The 26,300-nt window shown below is 45.5% G+C and overlaps 1 protein-coding gene across 1 annotated transcript; it reads right to left on the reverse strand.

Annotated features, from left to right (window-relative positions):
* Positions 1–2,164: 2,164 nt before the first annotated feature.
* LOC117048018 (dimethylaniline monooxygenase [N-oxide-forming] 3-like) lies at positions 2,165–25,827 on the reverse strand. Its single transcript, XM_033151328.1, has 9 exons — positions 25,709–25,827; positions 23,667–23,804; positions 15,559–15,747; positions 13,413–13,575; positions 12,541–12,683; positions 10,413–10,612; positions 5,250–5,608; positions 3,844–3,916; positions 2,165–2,563 (listed from the first exon to the last, which is right to left on the reverse strand). The coding sequence occupies exons 1-9, from the start codon at positions 25,760–25,762 to the stop codon at positions 2,221–2,223; spliced, it is 1,662 nt and encodes a 553-aa protein (XP_033007219.1). The 5' UTR covers positions 25,763–25,827; the 3' UTR covers positions 2,165–2,220.
* Between the last annotated feature and the right edge of the window lie 473 nt (positions 25,828–26,300).

The raw sequence follows: 26,300 nt of genomic DNA on the forward strand, positions 1-26,300 counted from the left end.
CTCCTCTTTGCTGGCTGCCCTCCTCTTTGCTCCACTCCGAGCCAGAGCCTGCTTGGAGTTTACATTGCTGCTCCGCCCACTTTTGCTTCTGGCTCCGCCCACCACTGACATGTGACTGTCCCCGGGATAGGTGAGACTGCTGATCCCTTATTTTCAAATCCGAAACTTGACAGCTATGGGGGCAACCACCTGTTGCCATGGTCTTCTTCATTGGCGATCACTCGTAGCCGAGTAAAATTGTCTTCCATGAACACAGTCTTAACAATGAGTGTGTAAGTGACTGTGGAGGCCAATTCTGGATCCACACATCCTTCCACGGTGGGGACATAGGTTTCTGGGCGGGAGTTGATCACAGTGTTGCCATGGTATTCCTTAAGCAGTTAGGAGCGTGTTTTTGGTAACCAATGAAAGTGATCACGGTGCTGATCATGTGTTCACGTGAAGTTTTGTAGAGGAGCCATAAAAATATGAGCCCTACGCATTGGAACGGTGTGCTTTGGTGCTTTAACACATCTGTTCCTTTCCTGCTGCAGCTTGAAATAAACTTTCCAAAACTTTCCATGCCAGCAGTGATTTATTGAGTCTTCCCAAGAACTTTGCTACATAGAATCATAGAATCATAGAGTTGGAAGACACCACAAGGGCCATCCAGTCCAACCCCCTGACAAGCAGGAAACACCATCAAAGCATTCCTGACAGATGGCTGTCAAGACTCCGCTTACAGACCTCCAAAGGAGGAGACTCCACCACACTCCTTGGCTTGACAACTTCATGACAGAGCTACAACTTCATGACAGAGTGTGGCTTTCTGCTGCTCACTGAATCCAACGATGTGCTTATAGATAATAGAGGATAGGCCCTCTTGGGATGTGAATGCTGTACGTATATACCATTTAGACACCAGTCTCCACTGTGCCTCACTGTCCGAAAGAAAACTCAGACCCTTGTAAGTTTACCTGAAACCCCCCGAATCTTGCACCGCTCGGACACTGGAGTGGTGTGTAGCAGTATTCAGGCCCCAGAGTATTTGGCATAGCATTATTGTGTTAGTTTTTGGGGTGGAGAGAATATGCCCTCCTTGAATTACAGCGCTCTTGGGAGTGGGCAAATCTGAAGAATTTGTGGGCAGTGGGTGGCTGTGTTTTAAAATCTGAGGTAGCTGGGAGTCCTGCCCTCCCCCCTTTTTGTTTAACTACGCAAAAGCCTTATCACTACTTTGTCGCAACTCAACTCCTCTCGCCACATTGTTGAGCTGATGTCGGGGGCAGCTCCACCCCCAATACCACCCCTAATAATTAGGCTATGGCATATTGTGGTGCCACTCCAAGGGGCAATCTGCCCCAGAAATGTGGCTGGAATACCCACGCTGCTGCTTGAAGTTGTGCCAAGGCTGCTTCTTCTTCTCTGGTAGATTGAAGAGAATAACCTCAGTCGTTTTGTAGGTCAAAGCAAGAACCTTTCTCCTCAAATTCTTAAAGTCTGCCCTTCCTGACTCCTGAAAATATCTCTTTCACAAGGGACAAACCGTTCTCCAAATGGAGAGAGGACGTTCAGCCCATACTGAACAGTCAGATAAAATATGGAAAGTTGGCAACCCCAAAAGGATGTAATAGTTCATGTTTGTTTTCTGTGGCATGCTGACATTTTATACCTGCTATAAATCTAAGAGGCTGCCTCTTTTTCTGACAAATTATGTGTCGGTACCAGAGAGGAACAAGGCTTGAACAGAGAAAGATTACAGAGAAACAAGGCGGAAGCATTTTGAGTATGTGTGCGAAATTGCGTAAAATGGGGAGTTGCTTGTATCAGTTCAGCTGGGAGCTGTCCCTCCAGCTCGTGTGCATGAGAACAATGAGGATAAATGTAAAATAATGAAGAATACAGACTCCCTGTCAATGATTTACCTTTGAGCAGCTTCTGTCCCCAAATCCTCTTCTCCTCAGACCAGCTGGGAACGTTCTGAGCAGGGAAAAAGGTACTTAGCAAGTAAGGCTGTGGGGAGGTGGGAGGGATGCCTTATTTATTACTACTGGTATTATTACTACTGTTACTGTTGTGAGCCCTTCTTTCCCGCCTTTCCTATGTGGCTTCACGTTTAACATCCTGCTCACTGATTTATGTATCTCCCCTATCATGCTTTCTTATTACATAATAAGAATGCAGCTTTTTCATTAAAAACCACACGGCATTCTGTCACGTATATTTTGGCACTGAGGCCGCTCAGTTGAACATCATGAAAACGGCAAGAAGGAGAAGGGGGAGGGCGAGTATTTTGAGCAGAGGAAAGAGCGGGGAAGAATTCTGATCGCCCTTCACGGCACGGGTTCTTGTGGCCTTCAGCGTTCGGTCCCACTGCGTCAAGATGGCGTCTCTGGCTCCGTCCCACTTCCCTGGTCCCGACAAACGAAACTGATATGGACTGCAGGGGCCAAAATAGACCTGCAGAGCTAGCTTGGGGTCCGTCAGGAAGAGGACTGGAATGTTGGGCTTCACACCAATACTGGAGGCGAGTTCATCCATGTAGACAACGTAATCTGTTTGTATGGTATCACTCTGGCCATACCTTAAAGGAAAGGAAAGGGGATGTTTGGTAGATGCATTTCTAAGCAGAGCAGGAAAGAGGCGGAGGAAAACTGTTATGAAACTTTATTCCCATGTGGCTAAATTGTGCCATCTAGAACATCTGGGATTTTACACACCCTGCAATGAAGCCTGGATAGACAGCTATCTAGTCCTTTGCCAGTAAGCAGGGGTGAAGCTCATTGAAAGAACTCTGCGTCTAGCTGGAAATGGCTAGCTCTTTTGACACGTGCATGCAAAATCATTTAGGAGATAACTAGCTTTCTTCATAATTTTCTGATTGGCCGTGGATACCACTGATGCGATGGCGTAGAGTTTGTGACTGGGGCAAAAATCCAACATGGCTAAATGAAAGCGTAAAAGCCAACAAAACCAAACAACGTATTAATTGTAAAAACGCAGCAGCAGCCTAAAACACTCGACAACAGTGATTATCCCTCATCCCCTTCAAAAGCTCTGTCACCTGGAGTTATATAGCTCCACAACACAGGGGCCACTGTTGAAAAGTCCCTCTCCTTTGTGGCTGCTGAGGGCTTCTCCACGCTTTCCCTTCCTCTGCTCTTTCCAGGCAAGGCCCACAATTTAAAGTTCCATGTCCAAGAACCCTTTTCTTTTTTGCTCCGGACCTTTCCCCACGAAAACCCGCTCTTTAAAGCTCAATTGGAGCAAAAGTCAGTCTGCGCAAAACCCCAATTGCTGTTTGCTCCGACTGAGCTCTAAAGAGTGGTTTTCGCCAGGGAAAAGCAGTGGGACAGGTGTGGGTGAGCCCTTCACCTCACATAGAGCTGGGACAGACCTAAGCAGGCAGGTTCATATAGGAGCACCTGGTCCTTCAGGGTTGATGCTTTTAATATTTCCAAGAACGTTTTTATGATCTTCATGGAGGACCAGCTGGGGCAACTGTAGCATATATACAGGGAGGTCAGTTGGTGGTATGGGGTTCCTCTGTTGTGCTGTTAGGGGGAATCGATTAGGGGAATCGTGTTTGTATGAGGTACGTTTCTTTACATTGCAATGTAGTCAAAGCAAAATTCCAAGTACTGTATGATTGATACTGTGCCAATAAAATTATTCCTTATTCCTTATACATGTGGACAATGGACTGATTGAAGCATATTGTAAATTTTAGCACAGAATCCTCAAACCACCTGATTGCAGGAAATCAAAGAATCCTTTAAAATGCAGGAAGACTGGTGCGTTTCCTCTTATGTGAGCAGAAAACTAAAAACCAAAAAAAATCTAATATGTGTACTTAAAACTCACCATTTGAGCTTTTTACCCATTTTCTCATCTATGTCATCCATCATGCTGCTCTGTGGAGGCAGCTTATATAAACCTGAAAAAATAAGAAAGAACTAATGATCCCCTATGTCCCTTGAAACTCACTTTCCCAAATGCATAGCAAACATATGCACAAAAACACATGCAATCTGGAATACCCAAGTGAAGAAGCATAACAGGTTACGGGAACATAGGAAGCTGCCTTATTATACTGAATCAGACCACCAGTCTATTTTTTTCTAGCAAGGGGAAATCAAATGCAGACTTTTTTGGGGGGAGGGAGGCTGTTAAAAGTCCCTTCTCAGTGCTGCATGCCCAAATTGGTTTGGTGGCTACTTTTAACTTGCAAATAAACATGGGAGATCTTGATCATGAATCTCCAGTTTAAACCCTCAGTTTAAGTCAGCTTCCTGTGTTCATATTAAGATGGGAGATAGAGGCTTGTTTATTGCCGCCTAGTATATGTGGGATGTGATACGTAAGTAGCAGTCAAGTACAACATTCCTTGTTTTCCTAGAGTGGTCTTGCGGGGGAATGTTTGGCCCAGCCAGTCGAAAACTTCCTGTTTCCTCCTGGCTGGGACATACTTCCTTTGCATGTGACTAGAGGTGAGTGTGACCTTACCTGTCCAGGTAACAAAAAGGACAAGGCACGCAGCACTCTCTCTGACTCCTCCAGCATTGGACCAGCATTTTAGCTAGAAATGCTCTGTTGGCTTTCAGCCAACAGAGGACACTGGGATTATCCCCGTATGGGATAGATCCACATGTAGAGTGATACCCCGGGTTACATCCTTAATTCGTTCTGGGTTACAGTACGCAACCCGAAAAGGATGCAACCCGAATAATTCATTCTAAAAAACCCGAAAAATCGCTTCTGCGCATGTGCAGACTGCGAAAACACTTCTGCGCATGTGTGAATCACGCACACTTTGGGTTGCACTTCCGGGTTAGCGGAGTTTGTAACCCAAATAGTACGCAACCCGAAGCGTACGTAACCCGAGGTACGACTGTATATACTTTGTAATTAAGTCTGCCTTCAGGAATCCAACTGTGAACTGATGATGTGAGTAAACTTCTTTTAGAATCTTAAACAAGATTGCCATATGTTTATTCTTTTAAGAGGGATATAAGGGAACTTACCAGGAACCTAATAGTGAGAGGCTTGCACAAGCCTGCAACCAACCACCCGCTGTGCATTTAAAAGGGGAATGTAAAACTCTGCTAAGTAAAGGAACTTACTAGCACAAGTTAGGAAGGATATTAATAAACAATATATCCTCTTCTTCCTCCCTGAACATTCCCACAGTATGGTTATGGAAACACTGAGATTTGAACCAGAGGCTTCCAGCTCACAGGTCCATTACTTAGCCATGATGCCATGCTCACCTTTAAACACTCTCACGGCCCACCGGGCCTGAAGGTCTGCAGTTGGGATAGCTGCCCCAAGGGACTGGACCAAGCCAATAACCGCCAGGGTGGGTTTTTCCAGCAGAGGAGGGACAATGCTTTTGTACAAGGTGACTTGGTCATTCCTGCACTTGATGATGGACTCGTCCTCCATGAATGGGTAGGCAAAGCTGTAGCCTGTTGCAAAAATGACATAGTCAAGGCCTTCCTGCGCAGTCCCATCTTGAAATATCGCAGACGTTTCCTTGAACTCCTTCACGTTCGGCTTCACCACAATGGTTCCACATGCAATGCGGCTCGGGAGGTCATCGTTGAAGACAGGCTCCTTGCGCAAGGTTCTGGGGTAGGGAGAGAAGGAGAAGAGGAGGAGGAGGAGGAGTTTGGATTTGATATCCCGCTTTATCACTACCCGAAGGAGTCTCAAAGCGGCTAACAATCTCCTTTCCCTTCCTCACTCACAACAAACACTCTGTGAGGAGAGTGGGGCTGAGAGACTTCAAAGAAGTGTGGCTAGCCCAAGGTCACCCAGCAGCTGCATGTGGAGGAGCGGAGACACGAACCCGGTTCACCAGATTACAAGTCTACCACTCTTAACCACTACACCACACTGGAGAGAGAGAGAACCCAGAGCCAGGGCTGCAGGCTGGCTCCTGGAAAGTGACATTTTCCATTTTAAGGGAGACAGGCATTGTGCTGCTCCGTCGTCCCATGGAAGATGGCCTTTTAGTGCTCCCAGAAATCAGCTCCACCTTTTGGGAGGGGCTGCTTTGCGGGCAGTATTCCGGGTCCACGCAGTGACCCAGGAGTGGCTGGAAGAATGCCGCCCACGTCAGCGGGATCTCCAGCCGGGTCACACCCCCAGCCAGCCAATCGGGTTTGCCTGGGAGCGTGGCTCCGCCTGTTTAAATTGTGGCGCGGCCAGGGAAGCAGTCTCCTTTTACCTCCATTCGTTGTTGTTCCTCCGCCTGGTTCTCCATGTTAAGGGTACCCCATTAAAGGGATCCAGGGGTGTGGTTCCTGTCTGAAGCCTGGGCGTGGGCTAGGGCCATGCCACGACCCCAACAGTGACCCTGGGGGGTGCTCAATCGATGTACATCATAGGGCTCCCCCCCTTCCAGTGGTTGACCCTTAAGAGACTTCCTGCAGCCGGGCAGGAGTCAGGATATAGTCTTGCTTCACCCAATTGCCAATCTGTAACCCATAAAGTTGTGGCCTAATTCATCCCATTCACCAATATACTTGTGTTTGTGTACAGTGGTACCTCGGGTTATGGACACGATCCATTCTGGGGTGCCGTTTACACCCCGAAAAGTCCGCAACCCGAACAGCAATATCGCGCTTCTGAGCATGCGGCGAAACCCGGAAGTAAACACTTCCGGGTTTGCCACGTTCGTAAGGTGAAAAAACACAACCCGCAGCTATCATATGACTGTATTTATTTCGGGGGGAGCTAGGGGGTCCGGGCCCTCGCCACGCAAGCTCTCCTTCTACAAGTAAAAAGCAATCTTTTTACTTTTAAAGAGATCATTGAAGAAGGGGCTTAAAAGCAAAATCCAGACAACCTCTCTTCTCCCCCCAACCCAGGTTAAGAAGCCATCTGACCTGGAAATGAGTGCTTGGTGGTTGTGGAAAGGAGTGGAGTGCAGCTGACCTCATGGCACCCTGGGAAATTTCTCTTTTGTCCAGAGAGTAGGTGGGTTCTTGTAAGGTTCTCAGTTAGTTGCTCATGAGTAAGCAGCCAGCACTCCGCTGTTTCCTTTAAGGTTTTTATTGTGCAAACTATGTACAGTGCGGAGCTAAAAAGTTCATGTCTGTATCAAACGGCATCAGAATCCGGGAATGGTCCCTTCCGGTTGTGACCCCAGCAAAATAGCTTAGGGATACGAAAACCCCGCCTCCCACTTCTTCGTTTCACCCCATGGCGTCTTTGGGGCGACGGAAGTTGCACACCCCCTGTATCTCCCACAGATCTGTGTGAGTGCTGGGGCTCTGGTGCATCCCTAGAGCCTAGACTCCTTTCTCCCTGCGAGACCTCCCCCTCCTCGCTGGATGTCTCACCATTCCTCCCACTGCTAGAGGAGGTACTGCTGGCAAGGTGGGACTGGGGCTCTCTGTAACATCCTGAGAGCCCTTGCACCATTCTGCGCTGGCCCGGGGACAGTTCCCTGACAGTACTGAAGAAATCAAGTATCTTTTGCAATTTGGCTGCAGTTGATTCCTACATCTGTGCTGTGGCTCATGCAAAAGTCCCAAGAACTAATGAGGCAGAATCCTACTCTTCTGCCTTGGGATTACCTTGGAGCAGGTCCCAGCCACCCAGAAAGCCTTCCTAAAATCACTCAGGACTTTTGCATAGGGTCAAAACAAGTTCTGAGAAGAACAAAAACAGTGGTCCTCTAGCAGTTTGGGATTGAAGTGAGCTTTGTGTATGATTTGAGCTATGTTGGTTTGTTGGGATTTGGCAAGTCAGTCTTAAGACATTGCTTGAAGGGTATGTTTTCCTGGTTGGGTTCTGGCCAAGATTATCCCCCCCCCCTTCTTTAAAAGTTTCTGAGAGCACTGGCTATTCTCTTCTAATCTCAAAGTTTGTATAAAGTTAACAGCATGTACAAATCAAATTCACTTCAGAAGAGCATTTGAAATATTTTGCAGTTCTGCCACACCTCTAACTTGGCTATTTACATAAGAAAAATAATTCCTAATGTCTTTCCAGGAAAAGATAAATGTTTGCTGCTTGATCTCATAAATGTTCTTGGCTAGAATATTGACTGAATATTTTGTTATATAATTGTTTTGTTAACAACTATATTTTTTTCTAGAGGGTATGAAGGTTATAATTGCCCGTAACATAAAACCTAGGTCTCCCCCCCCCCCAACATGTCCCTTCATGGCTTCTGGTTTGGCAGACCTTTGTCTTGCTTTATAATTTTTATTTTCATTGAATGGATATGTAATCAAGTTTTCAAGAATACAGGTGACAAGCCTCCAGCCAGAGTCAAAGCAGCATCAAAAGTTTTTAACAGGGCAAAATACATCAACATTGCTGAGTTGTTCTCTTATGGGTACATCTTTTTCTGCACCAATCATCTGCTGCTGCAGTTTTGCACTTATAATGCACTTTTAATTAATGTACTGTTATAAGGGGGGACAAGACACCCCTAAAAATATCAAGAGGTAAACACCAGAATGACTCAGCCATTAACCCATCAAGAATGCCATTAACGGAGACTCTCTGGGCCCTTTCCTGAGGTGAGAGATAGTTAGCAGAGACAAAAGGCCAGAGTTTCGGGATAGATGGATAGAATTGCAGGGGGGATGAGGTAACTGAACAGGGGGGAAATGTGTCACTTTTGCAGTCTGTTTTATGATGTTTGGAGTCTCTTGGAATCTGAGGCTGCATCAATGGGAGGAGCAGGACCCTATTGGGATGTGAATGTGCTGCAGTCTCTCCAACTAGACATAAGCTGTATATACAGGTCTCTTTCTCTCTTTCTCTCTCTCTCTCTCTCTCTCTCTCTCTCTCTCTCTCTCTCTCTCTCTTTCTCTCTCTCTGTGTGTGTGTGTGTGTGTAAATAAGCCATATATCATAAAGACACTACAGACTCCACTGTGCCTCATTGTTGGGCATGACCAATGCACTTCAGAGAAAAAGTTACAGATCAGATAAGCCACATCCCTTCAAAACCCCTCTTCTCAGCTGCCTTTCTCTTTGATGGATGAAAAGAAACAGATTGACGTATCTCTCAGGGAGGGAAGTAGCTGGGGGAAGATTCTGAACAAAACAATGGGTGGAAAAGAAAGAGTCCCCCCCCCGCCTCTTCCAGTTCCTCCACTCAACCTGAAGCTACAAACACCTCCTTTAGAAGACATCCCTCAGGAAACACAGCCACAAAGCTGCGTTTAACAAGCTGCTCTGGTTTAATACAATTCTGCTTTATCACTAGATCCTGTATGTGAAGTGCTCTGCATGCTCAAAAGCGGCATTCAAATGCTCCAGGTGATTTCATTTGCCCACCAACTTGGAGTTTGGCTCCAAAGTGTTTGCATTTTCAAAGCTAATCAACCTACAACCTCTTTCATTTCCAATGAGAGAACTACATTGGCTCCCAGTACGTTTCCGAGCACAATTCAAAGTGTTGGTGCTGGCCTTTAAAGCCCTAAACAGCCTCGGTCCTGTATACCTGAAGGAGCGTCTCCACCCCATTGATCTACCCTGACACTGAGATCCAGCACCGAGGGCCTTCTGGCGGTTCCCTCACTACGAGAAGCCAAGTTACAGGGAACCAGGCAGAGGGCCTTCTCGGTAGTGGCACCCACCCTGTGGAATGCCCTCCCATCAGAGGTCAAAGAGATAAACAACTACCTGACATTCAGAAAATACCTAAAGGCAGCCCTGTTTAGGGAAGTTTTTAATCTGTGACATTTTAATGTATCCTAATATCTGTTGGAAGCCGCCCAGAGTGGCTGGGGAAACCCAGCCAGATGGGCGGGGTACAAATAATAAATTAGTAAATATTTATTATTATTATTATTATTATTATTATTATTATTATTATTATTATTATTACCGTATATACTTGAGTATAAGCCTAGTTTTTCAGCACACTTTTTGTGCTTTAAAAGCTGCCCTCGGCTTATACTCAAGTCAACCATTCCTTAAGAAGCGTACAAGAATGGCGGTTCTTTACTCTCCCCAGGAAGCTTGTTCCATTCCTGAACTGCTCACATAAATGCAAACTTTAGACCCCAGAAGGCAGAAAGCCTATCAGTTAAGGAAGTATTAAAACCCCACAGGTGCTCACTTTCCCTGGCTCCTGCTTAAACAGGACAGGATCCCAGCCTTCTCTGTATAACACAAGGGAACATTGCGCTGTGGGTTAAACCACAGAGCCCTAGGGCTTGCCGATCAGAAGAATGGCGGTTCGAAACCCTGCGATGGGGTGAGCTCCACAGCAGCAAAGGAGGAAGAGGAAGGAGCAGCCCAAATGGCTGCTTTGGGCTGCTCGTTCCTCCTCTACCACAGTGGCAAAGGTGAACCGGCTTATACTTGAGTCAATAAGCTTTCCCACATTTTTGTAGGGAAATTAGGTGCCTCGGCTTATATTTGGGTCGACTTATACTCGAGTATATACGGTATATTACCTATGCAGTGGCATCAGGCCATAGTTCTCATGTTTGAACCATCTGTTCATTTGCTTCACATACAACCAGTCACTGATGGCTGTTGGGAGGATGTTCCTGAGGAATGTTTCAAAGCGAGTGATGACCACCATGTCCCAGGGGTAGCCGCTGTCCCAAACACGACTCATGATCCAGGATCCACTTCTAGAGCTGAGATAAACCTTTAAAAACAGGTAAGAGACACGGCGAGAGACACAGGCAAAAGAGGCTCGTGTTACCAAACATCATTCTTGTGTAACTTCTTCCTCACTCCGTTCAACGGAACTTGCACATGAGCGAGCTCAGATGATTGTGTCTTGGTGAAGTGTGCCCAAAGGTTGCAAAAGGACTGCAACAGAAGTCTCCAAAGACTCTTCTATTTCAGTGCTCTAGCATGAGCATATTTTGCCCGCTTCAAGAGATGGATGATGGTATAAACCACACGTGGAAAACCTGTGCTTCTCCAGTTGTTTTGGGATTCCAGCTCCCCTCTGGGCCTAACCAGCAGGGCCAGTGGTTGGGAACCGTGGGGATTTAGTCCAGCAGTGTCTGAATGGCATCAAGCTGGCTAACTCAGTAGGCAATACTGGGCTAGACACACATAGTCTGACCTGGTATAAGACAGCTTCCCAGGTTCCTTCCTATAGTTGAGGCCTATTCCTCAACCTGCTCTACAGTTCTGTAGTGCAAATACAGTGGTACCTCAGGTTACAAACACCTCGGGTTACAGACTCCGCTACATAGCTGTCAACTTTTACCTTTTCTTGCGAGGAATCCTATTCGGAATCAGGGAATTTCTCTTTAAAAAGGGGGGAAAGTTGACAGCTATGCTCCGCTAACCCAGAAGTAGTACCTCGGGTTAAGAACTTTACCTCAGGATGAGAACAGAAATTGTGTGCCGGCAGCACGGCAGCAACAGGAGGCCCTATTAGCTAATGTGGTACCTCAGGTTAAGAACGGTTTCAGGTTAAGAACGGACCTCCGGAACGAATTCAGTTCGTAACCAGAGGTACCACTGTATGCTCTTCATTTGAACAACCCCCCACAAAAAAACACTCTTCTGCAGCTTCCCCTACCATCTGGAGCAGACTTGGGGAAGGGGGAAACGCCCATGGCTCAAAAGTAAAACCTTGTGCTGACAGGATGCTACACCGGGTACAAGCTTCCGTTCAGGGATCTGGGATGAGGAACCTGTGGCTTTTCAGATTGTCTAGCTCTACAGCTTCGATCATCCCTGGCCATTGGCCATGTTGACTAGGGCTGAGGGAAGTTGGAAGTGCAAGGGCATCTAGAGCGCCACGAGTTTCGCACCTCTGTTTTAAACATTCATTTCAGCATGAATTTATAACATTTCAGTCTGACAGGGAATAGATATAAGGGACTGCCTTACCCTGAGCCAAAGCAAACCCAGTATTGCCTACTTTGCCCCAATCTTTCCAGTGCTTCCTGAGATCTCTTAAAGCTGGAGGTGCTGAGGATTGCACTCCAGACCTTATGTACCTGCATAGGTAAAAAAGGTAAAGGACCCCTGGGCAGTTCAGTCAAAGGCGACTATGGGGTTGCAGCGCTCATCTCGCTTTCAGGCCGAGGGAGCCAGCCTTTGTCCGCAGACAGCTTTCCAGCTTGTGGCCAATATAACTTAACTGCTTCTGGAGCAACGGAAGACCGTGACGGAAAGCAGAGTGCACAGAAACGCCATTTACCTTCCTGCCGCAGTGGTACCTATTTATCTACTTGCACTTTGACGTGCTTTCAAACTGCTAGGTTGGCAGAAGCTGGGACAGAGCAACAAGAGTTCACCCCGTCATGGGGATTGGAACCGCCAACCTTCGGATAGGCAAACCAAAGAGGCTCAGTGGTTTAGACCACAGTGCCACCAGTATCCTGCATGCAAGACGTAAGATTCATCCCTTCCCTATAACCCCACATCCCCCCCCCCACAATTAGCGCCTCCAAAGCAGCCAAAACCTAAGCGTTTCCAAGTCCATTAGACTCAAATGGGGCACTTAATATCTCTCCCACTGAAATCGACGGGACTTAAAAGTGCTTACCCTTTGGCTGCTGATTATTAAGCAGAATGAGAACTCCCAAGGGCTGCGGGAGAAGGTACCTGTGAGGCCACGGCACTTAGCTCCACAGCAATGTCACAGCCGGAATTCCCAAGGCCAATCACCAGGACCTTCTTCCCCTTGAACTTTTCGGGTCCCTTGTATTCCCGGCTGTGGAAAACGCTGCCCTTGAACTTCTCTATCCCTACGCAGAAAAGAGAAAAAGTAACAAACGTTTTAAGGGAATAAAGACTTATAAACACATTTCGTTGACATTAAGGCACTGTGTACTGCAAGACTTGATAGCCTGGGCTCTTGATGACTTTGGTAGCATAACTGTTAATTTCACAAGTCCTCAGACAATTATTCAAACCCTGCAAACTGATCTCGTAATAAACTCTAGGCCAGGCATAGGCAAACTCCGGCCGTCCAGATGTTTGGGACTATAACTCCCATCATCCCTAGCTAACAGGACCAGTGGTCAGGGATGATGGGAATTGTAGTCCCAAACATCTGGAGGGCCGGAGTTTGCCTATGCCTGCTCTAGGCTGTATTTGTTTGTTTCACCCTTGTCATTAGCCTAACTTGAATCCTTCTCAGTGTCTGACACTCTTTACATTTTCTTGTGGTGGGGATGGGTGTGTAGTCAGACTTGGACATTGGGGCACCTGAGGCGGGAAATTGCTGTGGTAAAAGATAGCAACAAATAAAACTGACCCACTGAATGTGCTGCATTAGGTGACCACTTTATTGCTCCTCACCCTTAGCCCAGAGGAACCTTCAACAATGCCTGAAGTCAACCTGAAGTCAAGTGGACTTTAGCTCTGTCCTCCACTGAGAGACAGTAAAAGGCATAGAGGCCTCTCACACCACAGCAGTTCGTGAACTGGAGATCACATTATGTCTAATCATATATTTTTGTATAGCCACTTACCAGGAAAGCTATTCGTTGGAATATTCGGATAGACATGGTGTCCGGAGCAAATCATAACAGCATCGAATGTGAGTGATTCCGCCTTCCCATCCTTTTCTACTACGACTTCCCATTGGCCAGTAACAGGGTAATCCGGGCGTTTCCTAATTTTACTCACAAGAGCCTTTGAGGAAATGTTCAAGAAAGTGTATCAGCGTGGTTTAGGCTCCAAATATAGACATAATTAAGTCGTGAGTCCGGGGGGGGGGTCTGATTCACTAAAAAAAGGGGGGGCTGTATCAGGCAGGGCTTGTCTAAATGTTACCTGATTGGAGTAAGGGATTTGACATCAGGATCCGCACCCTCTTCCTAGTCCTGCACAAGCTAAAATGCACCCCCCCCCCCTTTGGCAGAAAGGCCAAAAGCAGCAGGACAGAGGAGAAGAGCACATCGACACCACAGTTTAGCCCATAGCAACCATCCTGATGGATTACAGACTTAACTTGCTCTCTCTGCCTCTTCTGGAACCATGTAAACACAGATTCCTATGGAGAGATTGCTCCAATCTTCAACTATATCTAATTTGGATGCTGCCTGTCAGTAGTAGTAGTAGTAATAATAATAATAATAATAATTTATTATTTGTACCCCACCCATCTGGCTGGGCTTCCCCAGCCACTCTAGGCGGCTTCCAACAGATATTAGGATACATCAAAATGTCACAGATTAAAAACTTCCCTGAACAGGGCTGCCTTCAGATGTCTTCTGAATGGAAGGTAGTTGTTTATCTCTTTGACATGAGATGGGAGGGCGTTCCACAGGGCGGGCGCCACTACCGAGAAGGCCCTCTGCCTGGTTCCCTGTAGCTTTGCTTCTCGCGGTGAGGGAACCGCCAGAAGGCCCTCGGCACTGGACCTCGGTGTCCGGGTAGATCGATGGGGGTGGAGATGCTCCTTCAGGTATACAGGACTGAGGCTGTTTAGGGCTTTAAAGGTCAGCACCAACACTTTGAATTGTGCTCGGAAATGTACTGGGAGCCAATGTTATGTGGTCTCGGCAGCCACTCCCAGTCACCAGTCTAGCTGCCACATTCTGGATTAATTACAGTTTCTGGGTCACCTTCAAAGGTAGCCCCATGTAGAGTGCATTGCAGTAGTCCAAGCGGGAGATAACTAGAGCATGCACCACTCTAGCGAAATAGTCTGCGGGCAGGTAGGGTCTCAGCCTGCGTACCAGATGGAGCTGGTAGACAGCCACCCTGGACACAGAATTAACCTGCGCCTCCATGGACAGCTGTGAGTCCAAAATGACTCCCAGGCTGCACACCTGGTCCTTCAGGGGCACAGTTATCCCATTCAGGACCAGGGAGTCCCCCACACCTGCCTGCCCTCTGTCTCACAAAAACATTACTTCTGTCTTGCCAAGATTCAACCTCAATCTGTTAGCTGCCATTCATCCTCCAACCGCCTCCAGGCACTCACACAGGACCTTCACTGGTTCTGATTTAAAAGAGAGGTAGAGCTGGGTGTCATCCGCATACTGGTGGACATTAGAAATTAAAAAGCATGGGGGAGAGGAGGTCTGCTGCTTCTAAATTAACCTCAACTTAGGCCTTTCCTCCGTGCTTTCTAGGCACAGCCTGCACTTTAAGGCTCCATGTCCAAGTGTGCTTTCCCCCCCTTTTTTTTTTGCTCTGGAGATCTCCCCACAAAAACCTGCTCTTTACTGCTGAGTTGGAACAAACAAGAAACTGTGGAAAAACCCACATTGCCTATGGTTGCACTTCAGCTTTAATGTGCTCCAGGGCAAAAAAGAAAAGAAAAGAAAAGAAAAGAAAAGAAAAGAAAAGAAAAGAAAAGAAAAGAAAAGAAAAGAAAAGGTCCAACATGGAGCCTTAAAGCATGTGTTTGCAAAGCGCAAATGCTTACGTGTGGATAAGCCCTTAGCAGTTGTCCCATCAAGCACTGCTTTTCAGCACCCTGGACCTGAAGAAGAGAGCCCAGACCATGGATCCTGACATTTTCAAATGCTTTGGAGGACCTGTTTGCACTCTTGCAAAACGATTTGCCCTGCTGGGCCCAATTCTTGTATCCACAGATACATTGCCATGGCACACAAGCCCCATGCATAGCCACAATCTCCCCTCAGTTAGATTGCAATTTCTTACCTTAAACGTTATGTATTTTACAAGATCGAAGTGTTTGGCATACAACTGGATATATTCTTGAAGCTTGGAGTTGTGCATGTAATTTGGGAATTCCTCTGGGAAAGGGAAGTCTGGATAGCACATCATTTCTTTGCAAGAATTGGTGAACACAGAGTGGTAAATACTGGCTCTGCCTTCCTCTGCAGACTCCTAATGGGGAAGGCAAGACAAAGCATGAACAATAGAAAATAAGCACAGCTTCAGGAGGTGAAAATCCTTACATTAATGTGCAACTGGGATGTTACATGCTCGGCTTTCCTTTCAATACAATACAGTGGATTTCTCACCAGAAGATTAAGGTACTAATGCTATTCTAGGCTGCATCAACAGATGTTGTGAGCCACCCTGAGATCTATGGATGAACAGCAATACACAAATTTAATATATAAGAGATATAGATATAGATATAGATATATTGATATATAGCAGGGGTGGCCAACTTCCAAGAGACTGCGATCTACTCACACAGAGTTAAAAATTGGCAGTGATCTACCCTCTTTTTTTGGGGGGGGGGGTTTCAGGTCAGAGTTGTTGAACTTTTTTTTTAGGAAGGAAAGCCCTGTTTTTTAGGGGTTCACGTAAAAGTTGTTGAGCTTCTTTAGGGAGGAGGAAAGCAACATTGAGCTTTTTTTAGGAAGGAAAGCCCTGTTTTGGTGATTCAGGTCATTTTAGGGGTGCAGGGCAAAGACTCTGAGGGTTTTTTTAGGGGAGCCAAAGTTTTTTTGCTTCTTTGGGGGGAGCCACTGATCTACCGGTGATCTACCACAGACGTCCAGTGATCTACTGGTAGATCACGATCTACCTGTTGGACATGCCTGATATATAGTATAGTGGCCCAATCAAGGGAAGTAATAGTACCGCTCTATTCTGCCTAGGTCAGACCACACCTGGAATATTGTGTCCAATTCTGGGCACCACAATTTAAGAAAGATGTTGACAAGCTGGAACATGTGCAGAGGAAGGCGACCAAGATGATCAAGGGTCTGGAAACCAAGCTTTATGAGGAACGGCTAAGGAAGTTGAGTTTGTTTAGCCTGGGAAACAGGAGACTGAGAGGAGATATGACAGCCATCTTCAAATATCTAAAGCGTTGTCCTTTTGGAAGATGGAGCAAGCTTGTTCTCTCCTCCTCCAGTGGGTAAGAACCAAACCAATGGCTTCAAGTTACAAGAAAGGAGATTCCGACTAAACATCAGGAAGAACTTTCTGACAGTAAGAGCTGTTCAACAGTAGAACAGACACCCAGAAGAGGTGGTGGACTCTCCTTCCTTGGAGGTTTTTAAGCAGAGGTTGGATGGCCACCTGTCATGTATGATGTAGTTACAGGTGGGTAGCCGTGTTGGTCTGCCATAGTCAAAACAAAATAAAATAAAAAAATTCTTTCCAGTAGCACCTTAGAGACCAACTAAGTTTGTTCTTTGTATGAGCTTTCGTGTGCATGCACACTTCTTCAGATACCTTCAGATACCTTCTTCAGATGTATGACATAGTTGAGATTCCTGCATTGCAAAGGTTGGACTAGAGGACTCTTGGGTCCCTTCCAACTCTACAATTCTACGAGTCTAATATTCTATGCTGCCTGCCTCCTTTCAAAAGTCCAGAACAGACCAGTGGTGAATGGTTGGGATTGCATGACACTTTCTATAACTTTCCCCATAAGTGCCCCATGCAATTGGGCACCTTGCTTTTTGGAAAGTCCCAGATTGTACATAGAGAGCCTACACATGCCCAGCTTGCGTACGTTCTGAGCACACAAAGGGGACACACAGTGGTCAAGTCAGGTGTGGGAACAGCAGGCACAATCCCCTGCTCCCCCTGTGTGCCCACAGTTTCACATCATGCTGCTAGCTTGTCTGTATCTGATGTAGGGGAGCCCTACAAGTTTCCATCAGTAGGTGCCCAGGGTCCCGTCACACTGTTGTTTGCTTGTTTGCATGTGTGGCAGGGACTCTTGGCCATAGGAAGGAGGAACGGTCACTACAACCTACTCACATGACCTTTCAGCATGTTATGTGAACCTTCCTAGAGAGACCGCATGCAGTGCTGCAGCACTGAAGGGTTCCAGTGAAACCAAGGGGCCTATGCCCCTATATGTAATAGTATCCCAGTTTAAAGAATTTGGAAATCATAAGCCATATATTGTCATACTTTGGTTCATAAACTGGGGTGGGGGGAGTTCTCTTGTGGCGTTGGAAGGGGAGGTCAGTACACTTGCAAGCAGGGTGGATTAAAAAAAATCAATGATTTAAATTTTTATTTACTTACATTGATTTTTTATATTTAAATCGGATTTCTTTGATTTAAATCGGATTTTTAAAATAAAATACTTTTGGAGGGGAAATCTTTCTAAAGATTGTTTTCCATTTAAGTTACATTATATTTCAAAGGCTATTCATCAGGAAATAAGGATTTGATTTAAGTTTTTCATGTGTGCTAAAACTCTGTCTAAGGTTTTTTTTAAAAAAAGTTTAACCACATCAGTTAACAAATATGGATAAGTATGCTATAATGTTATTGTTTTAGTTAAATAAATTGTTTAAATTGTTATTAAGGAAATGATTATTTTTCTCCTTCCAATAAAGTAGAGCAGAAAAGTTGTCCAAATATAAACAGTTAACTTATTAAACCTCACAATAATTTCATAATTATCTGCCAATGTATTTCTAATAGTATAACCAAATCTGTAATTTTTGATATAACTGTAAAAAAACCTACTCTGAAAATTTATTATTCCAAAAATGAAACCTTCATCTGGTTGTAAATATTAAGATTATACCAGCAAGAATGAGTCTTTCTGTAAAAAATAATGATGATGATGATTTAAATCAAGTCTTACTGACTAGTGATTTCAATCATGATTTCAATAGATTTGATTTAAATCAAATCCACCCTGCTGACAAGGCTTAGAAATCTGTGGAGAGGATTCTGAAGCAGGCAGAGGGTTCCTCCTCACATCTGCCAGGACCTGGGTGAGTTAAATGTCCCTGGCAGACGAACTGCATTGATGCACGCTGGATCAATAAGTGGCCCTGTAAAAATGCTTGCAAGCAGGGTCAGGGCCATGCAACTGCTGACCCCAGCTCTACCTTCCCCCACAACAAGGCCCTAGTGCAAACAGCTGATGACTTCGCTTTCAATGCTTACAAAGGTGAGCAACGGGATGATGGTGCATAGTCCTGGGAAGAGCTAAATCGTGTCCTCCCTAAAAGAGGGCATGTGTTGCGGTGCGACCTGGAGACCGATCCCCTGTGTTGTGGGTGGGTAAGATTGGTCAGCCACAGGACCAAATTGGTAGGTCCTGTTGTGTATTGATTCAATGGTTTTTATACCTGTATTACTATTGTCTGTATTCCCATTAGGGTAAAGTAACTGCCTTTCTGTTCCAGAAGGAACAGCTACTATTGGTTCATTTAAGCTGCTGTATTTGGATCCTCAGTCTTATTGGTTCCCACCAAAAGGCAGCTTTGTGATTGCTTGAGATTGTTTCCTCCAAAATGTATCCTTTCTAGCCAGTTTTCTGTCCCTATAAATGTAGCTTCCCTCTCCTCAGTCTCCAGTCTTGTTTGCCTGAATAAAGAGTGTTACATGAAGAAGCTGACTCCTGCTTGCTATGTCAGAAAGCTGAAATCACTTACTGAAATCACTAACCCCGTGCTACAACAGGTCCCTCGTTGCTGGGTGCAATCTGGACAATGGGACAGAGTCTAAACGGACCTACAAATGCCCATGCACGTGCACCTGAGCTTCTTCTTTTGGTGCATGCATTCGGAACACCCGCCCACCTCTCCCTACTTTTAGGGCTTTTGTGCTTGACCTTGCTATGCTGTCGTGTGTCGTCTGTCGTTGGGACAGGGGCACGGCAGGAATTTCCCCACTTGGCTGATTGGCTGTTGCCATTTGGGTTTCACCTGCCGTGTAGCAAACTGTCACAACTTGTAAGGTTGCGGATAGGCTCTGGTTCGGGTGATAGGGGTGGCAGAACGCTCTCGCCATCCCTATGTGAAGGGTATTCCATTAAAGGAATCCAGTTACTCGATGGTTTGGTCAACCCCTGAGAGAGGGTTGTGCCCGTGCCTGAGTCCAGGGGGACATTTGGGTGGCGGACATAGTCTGTTCCCAGCTTTCTGCTATTCCAGGTGTTCACCCTTGGCTGACCTATGCTGGTGCCCTGGGTCAGCGCTACCTGCAAGGGTGCAGAGAGCTAGTCGAACCAGAGCCTATGCAACCACTCACTTGCTGTAATTAAAGTTGTGCTCTAAATTCTGCCAAAAACCAAACTAAAATTTGAGTCAAGTGTGAATTTATTTAGGGGGGCGGTCTCTGGGTCTGAACACGCAATGACATTTCTTTCTGTGCAGGAGGGTTCAAGGTGACCCTTTTCTACTGATGTTTTAATGGCAGCTTTGGATCAATGCCCCAATGTGGAAATCTTTACATGAAACTGCAGGCTACCCACTCACACTTCTGCATGAGGATTTACCCACGTTCTCATGGTTGGCTGGGTGGGGCAGAAGGAAGGGGACTCAAATGAAAATAAAAAAGGAAATTAAAGAAATGTTAGTGTCATTAAGGCAATTGCCACATTGGAAGCAATCAAAAGATTATGGCAGGCTGTTGTCTAGGCAGGCAGTATTTCCGTGTTCTCTCTTCTCGGATTACTCTTCTGTAAATAGTTAAGAATGGTTATATAACAGACAAAAAACAGCAGTCTATTCACAAGCAATTGAAAAGGAGAAACCCAAGTGCTTCTCGACTGCTTCTTAACTGCACTCTAATTAGCAGGTAAAGAGGCTTATGTGATTTTTATGGTCTCTCTGGGAATCCTCACAGCACCCAGGGCACATTTTGCTTTTTAATTTATTTTATTATTGCTTTAAAAGGAGTATTGGTGCCAGGCTCCCCTAAATTCCCAGGTCCAGCGGGTGTTAGAATTTAACCAGGGCTTGGTAGGGTTAAACTGGATGCCTGATTCCTAACCCTAGAACCCAGCTTCCTGTGTTCAGGAACCATTCCCTGGGGTGATGGGTCATTAAGAGAACAAAAAGCAAAAACAAAAAAAGTGACAAACATTAGGAAATTGAAAGAGAGGGGGCTCTGCACCAGACAGCAAATGGGAGGGAATCCTCCCTCAACTCAGAGTTACAGTAGTATGAGGCAGAGTTGAGAATTGGCTGGAATGTGACCTGTAAGATAAAGGTTAGCAAAGGCAGCAAGCTGAAGAGAGGGTCAGAGCTACAATTTTCAGGTTCCTCCGCTATTATTATTATTATTATTATTATTATTATTAGCCACCCATCTGACTGCCACTCTGGGCAGCTGAACCCTTAGATTCACCTAAATAATAAATAAATTGGTTGTTATATTGATATATTTGACACTTTTCAATTTCTAGTATATGAAGGTTAGGGACAAGTTACTAAATTTTGTTAGAAGATCAACCATTTCACATCTGACTTCTTTCAGAACTCTTGAGTGGATGCCATCTGGACCTGTTGATATAATTTTGTTAATATGGCCTAGGACAGGGGTCAGCAATCTTTTTCAGCAGGGGGCCGGTCCACTGTCCCTCAGACCTTGTGGGGGGCCGGACTATATTTTTTTTTGGGGGGGGGAATGAACGAATTCCTATGCCGCACAAATAACCCAGAGATGCATTTTAAATAAAAGGAAACAGTCTACTCATGTAAAAACATGCAGATTCCCGGACCATCCGTGGGCCGGATTGAGAAGGCGATTGGGCCGCATCCGGTCCCCAGGCCTTAGTTTGGGGACCCCTGGCCTAGGACGTCATCTCCCTGTTGCCACTATTTGACTCCATGGAGGAGAGAGAAGTATGTTTTAACACATCACAATACCTAACCTATAAATATCCTCTTTTGCTACTGAAATGGAAGGGTGCATTTTAGAAACAGTTCGCAAAACGGCTTATCAAAATGCTCGCTTATACGAATTTGTGGAACGACTCTGGTCATACTGAGATGGTCAACTTTTATTGCGAACCATTCCACTTTAGAGGTCAGGTTGGGGCCACACGAGTGGATACTTCTCTGCTGCTAAAAACCCATTCACATTGAAAACTACTAGGAAGAAGAGGTCCCACCGAGTCTTCTCCCTGACATACTAGCTTTCTGTGAGCAGGGACTTTTTGTATACTGGGGATCCTGCAGCCTGGACCCATGACACAGGTTTAAAACGGAGACCTAGGCCTATTTCAGGTGGAGAGAGGCAAGAAGTTGTTTTCAGAAAGTTGAAGGCAGTTTGAAAGAAGGATTATTGCTTTGTATACCAATCCCACTTTCTTCCATGCTAAACAAGTTTTGCAGGGGTTTCAACCGTGTGTAAAAGAAAGATGTATGTTCAGCATGAGAAGCAATGCCTCTCTTAAACTGCAAAATGCCTTAAAACCACATGATTAGCAGCAATAAAGGTTATTCAACCAGCCTTGAGGCCAATAGTCACATTGGCAATACTATGAAATTCCCTGAACTTATTAACTGTTCTCAGTTGATGCCCGACCAGTCATGCATTTGATTCTGGCTGACTCTGAACGGCTGAACTGCAGCAAAGGTCTTTTGTGTTTGCAGACTAAAGTGACTCCTTGTGCCTTTTTCATTCCCACCAAAAATTGTCAGATGAATCTGGCACATGGCACAACAGAGGGCAAAACAACTCATAATGACAGAACAAGCAACACTAAGAAGTTTCCTCCATGTCCATCCCCCGCAATAATGTCCATCCCCCGCAATAATTTTTGGAAGCCAAATGCACATTTCCAACAAAAGGAGTTGTAAAACAGGTTCACATCTTTTACCAATCAATCAATATGCACGTTTTTTTTGTAATCATCTGGTTGACACATTTTTACAACTAGGTATCTGTGGCGCTGTGGTCTAAACCACCAAGCCTCTGGGGCTTGCCCATCATAAGGTCGGTGGTTCGGATCTGCACGATGGAGTGAGCTCCCTTTGATCTCTCCTGGCTTCTGCCAACCTAGCAGTTTGAAAGCACGCTAGTGCAAGTAGATAAATAGGTACCACTGTGGCGGGAAGGTAAACGGCATTTCCATGCAGGGGCATAGCAAGGGGGCAGGCCGCCCCATGTTCCATAATGGAGGGGGTGACAAATTATCAAGGAACAATTACTGCCCTACTAGGGCGGTTCATAAAAAACTTTTTTTTGGGGGGGGGGGAATGCCTGCTCCAAATGTCTTATCTTACTATACTAGGGGTTATATAGCTATACAGTGGTACCTCGCAAGACGAATGCCTCGCACAACGAAAAACTCGCTAGATGAAAAGGTTTTGCGATTTTTTAGGTGACTCGCAAGATGAATTTTTCTATGGTCATGCTTCGCAAGACAAAAATTACAATGCATCCCTATGGGAATAAAATTTCAATGCATTCCTATGGGAAACCATGCTTCGCAAGACGAAATTTTCGCAATACGAAACGACTCGCGGAACAAATTATTTTCGTCTTGCGAGGCACCACTGTATATGAAATTTCATGCATATTGGTTAATATCTTGACCCTCCTCCACCAAAATAGTTGTTTACTTGGCTGCTTTCCTATGTCGTGAAGGCTGAAATTTCAGTTCAGTGGAGCCCTTACTGTTCCCAACCCTAACCCCGTGGAAAGCCATCTAATTAGACTTTAATTTGATTCTGAGATGTTTTTAGGAGGTAATTTAATTATTGTATGATTTTATACCAGTGTTATGTATCTGATGTTAGCCACCCTGAGCCCGACTTCGGGTTGGAGGGCGGGATATAAATAAACGTGTTTTATTATTATTACTACTTGTTATTATTCCTTTGTAAGAAAAAATGAAATAACGTGAAACAATTTTTGCGGGGGGGGGGAGGAATCAATGGGGGGGGGTGACAAGAAATTTTCTGCACCGGGTACCACCTGACCTTCCTACACCTCTGGGTGGTGACCAAATTTTTTTTGCCCCTGAGTACCAATTTACCTTGCTACGCCCCTGTAAGGAGGGAAATATGTAACAAGCTACAGGGCCAGCACATTCGTTGGACAGATGGGACAGTTGTCCCTGAATACACACTCACCGTGAACCGCCACAGTCCCCCAATGCCATCACTCCTCTCAAAGCAGGTAGGCTCCAGTCCTTCATCTAGGCAGCACTTGATGGATGCCAGTCCACTCACCCCTGCTCCAATAACTGCTACTCTTTTTACCATGGTCACCTAGAACAGGGGGAATTGTACAGATCCTTCCTCAGAACCAGTTATAATAATAATAATAATAATAATAATAATAATAATAATAATAATAATAATAAATTCATCATCATCAACAACAACAACAACACCTTCCCCCTTTATTTCATTAAAAAATAGTACAATAAAACACAACAACTTCACCACATTCCGTCTGCCCTAGTGATGCCCACCCACTATTAAGACTCGTTTGGTGTACCAGTGTAAACTGCCCATGAACCACCCACACACCCCTCTCTGTTTCCCCCCACCCCCAAGGACCACTTGAAGTCATTGGGAACCGATAAATCTAAAACAGATGAAATGGGGGGGAGAGATAAAACAAGGGGAAGCAAAAATACTGTACAGGGGAAAGAAACGAAAGCGTATCTCCTTTGCCATTTTATATGTAGTATGTTACTAGTCTCCAAAGACCCCCCCCAAAAAAGGATCTTGGGCTCCCATGCTAAATGATTTCCCAAATCCCAACACAACTCACAACCGAAAAAGCTCGTCCTTGCCTCTGTGAGCGTTCGCGCACATTCTTGCAAACTGGGACCATGCACTCACAGCATGTATGCAAAGTTTCCCCATCGCACCTCCTGACTCAAAAGTGACCAGTCTGGCTAGGCTCCCAGTGAGCTAGCTTCCCACAACTGCAAACATGTACTTTCTTTTCAGGTCTTTTCTGCAGATCAGTACCATTCGATGTGAGAAAAGGAAGACACAGCCGCTGGAAAGTGCCTCAAAAAGTCCGCAGAGGAGCAACGCTTGCACTCCCACCACATTTTTGGTATTAGGGTTAGGCTAACCCTACTCAAGGCCTAGAGATGCCATGGGCTTGCAGAACCCCATGGCTACAGTGCTTTGAAACATGAACATCTGTACAAGCAGCAGAACTGCTTACCATAGCTGTCAACCGTCCCTGCTGTTCCCCACTGCTACAGGTGAAACTTGAAAAATTAGAATATCGTGGAAAGGTTCGTTTCTTTCAGTAATTCAACTTAAAAGGTGAAACTAATACGTGAGATAGACTCATGACATGCAAAGCGAGATATGTCAAGCCTTTATTTGTTATAATTGTGATGATTATGGCGTACAGCTGATGAGAACCCCAAATTAACAATTTCAACTTTGGGGTTTTCATCAGCTGTAAGCCATAACCATCACAATTATAACAAACAAAGGCTTGACATATCTCATTTTGCATGTCATGAGTCTATCTCATATATTAAACTCCAGTAGCTAATGAAAACAATTGCTTACATAAATGGACTTTTCCACGATATTCTAATTTTTCGAGTTTCACCTGTATATACATAGCTGTCAACCCTCCTTGCTGCTCCCCCACTGCTATAAGTTGTTGTTGTTGTTGTTGTTGTTGTTGTTGTTGTTGTTGTTGTTCAGTCGTTCAGTCGTGTCCGACTCTTCATGACCCCATGGACCAGAGCACGCCAGGCACGCCTGTCTTCCACTGCCTCCCGCAGTTTGGTCAGACTCATGTTGGTAGATTCGAGAACACTGTCCAGCCATCTCATCCTCTGTCATCCCCTTCTCCTTGCGCCCTCCATCTTTCCCAACACCAGGGTCTTTTCTAGGGAGTCTTCTCATGAGATGGGCACCACTGCTATATGCATAGCTGTCAAACCTCCCTGTTGTTTCCCAATGCTATAATAAGGGAATTTCCCGCAAAAAAGAGAGAGAAAGGTTGACAGCTATGCTGCTTACACGAACCTTGCCCTTTCCTCCAGCTGCAGCTTGTTAGGGCTGTAACTGCAACAGAATGAGGATTTGGCAGATACAGACTCAAAGAGTCGGGGGAATGATGCTGCGATTCGCCCCCTGCCAATTCCAGCTCAACTTTCCCTGTGTTGCCACTAGTATCCCCTTACTTTTCCTTGTTTGTTGCTCCTCTTCTTCCAGTCCTGCCGGCTCCCTGTCCGCATGCAAGTGGGATTCGCAAGAGAAGGCAAAACGTCTCCCTCTTAGCTTTGGAAATGTGGGAGGAGTTTATTTGAAAGCCAGGAGGCACGACATACATTGTCTGGGCTGACTCCGGTCCTATATCCATTCCCTGCCCTCGGGGAAATGTTGGTTTGGATAGCAGCTCACTTTCGCCTGAAAGTCCTGTACAGGCGTGTTCTAGCGCTGCTGTATTTTGGAGAGCAAAAAAGAGGGCAGATGTGCCAGGACACATTTATAGGTGGGGGGGGGGAGGAAGGGGGGAAGCAGTCCTAGTGTGTGTGTGTGCAGTAAAAGACAAAAGGTGTATGGAAATATTTAATAATGGTAATAAAAATGAAAATGAAAGTTAAAAATAAAAATGGGGGGCAATAATTAATGCAGAAGGGGATTAAAGGGAAAAGGAAGGGGGGCATGGCTGTCAACTTTTCCCTTTTCTTGCGAGGAATCCTGTTTGGAATAAGGGAATTTCCCTTTTAAAAAGGGAAAAGTTGACAGCTAAGAAGGGGGGTAATGGCTAAA

The sequence above is a fragment of the Lacerta agilis genome, chromosome 6 (assembly GCF_009819535.1).
Source record: "Lacerta agilis isolate rLacAgi1 chromosome 6, rLacAgi1.pri, whole genome shotgun sequence".
Lineage (NCBI taxonomy): Eukaryota > Metazoa > Chordata > Lepidosauria > Squamata > Lacertidae > Lacerta > Lacerta agilis.

Bases quoted from the DNA above. Each gene is read 5' to 3' on its own strand.
- LOC117048018 (XM_033151328.1), bottom strand. From the start codon at position 25,762: ATGCGGACAGGGAGCCGGCAGGACTGGAAGAAGAGGAGCAACAAACAA. The intron at 23,805-25,708 runs GTAAGGGGATAC...CCCCTGTTCTAG, and splicing joins GGAGCAACAAACAAGGAAAA to GTGACCATGGTAAAAAGAGT. The intron at 15,748-23,666 runs GTGAGTGTGTAT...CTTCCCCATTAG, and splicing joins GGGGACTGTGGCGGTTCACG to GAGTCTGCAGAGGAAGGCAG.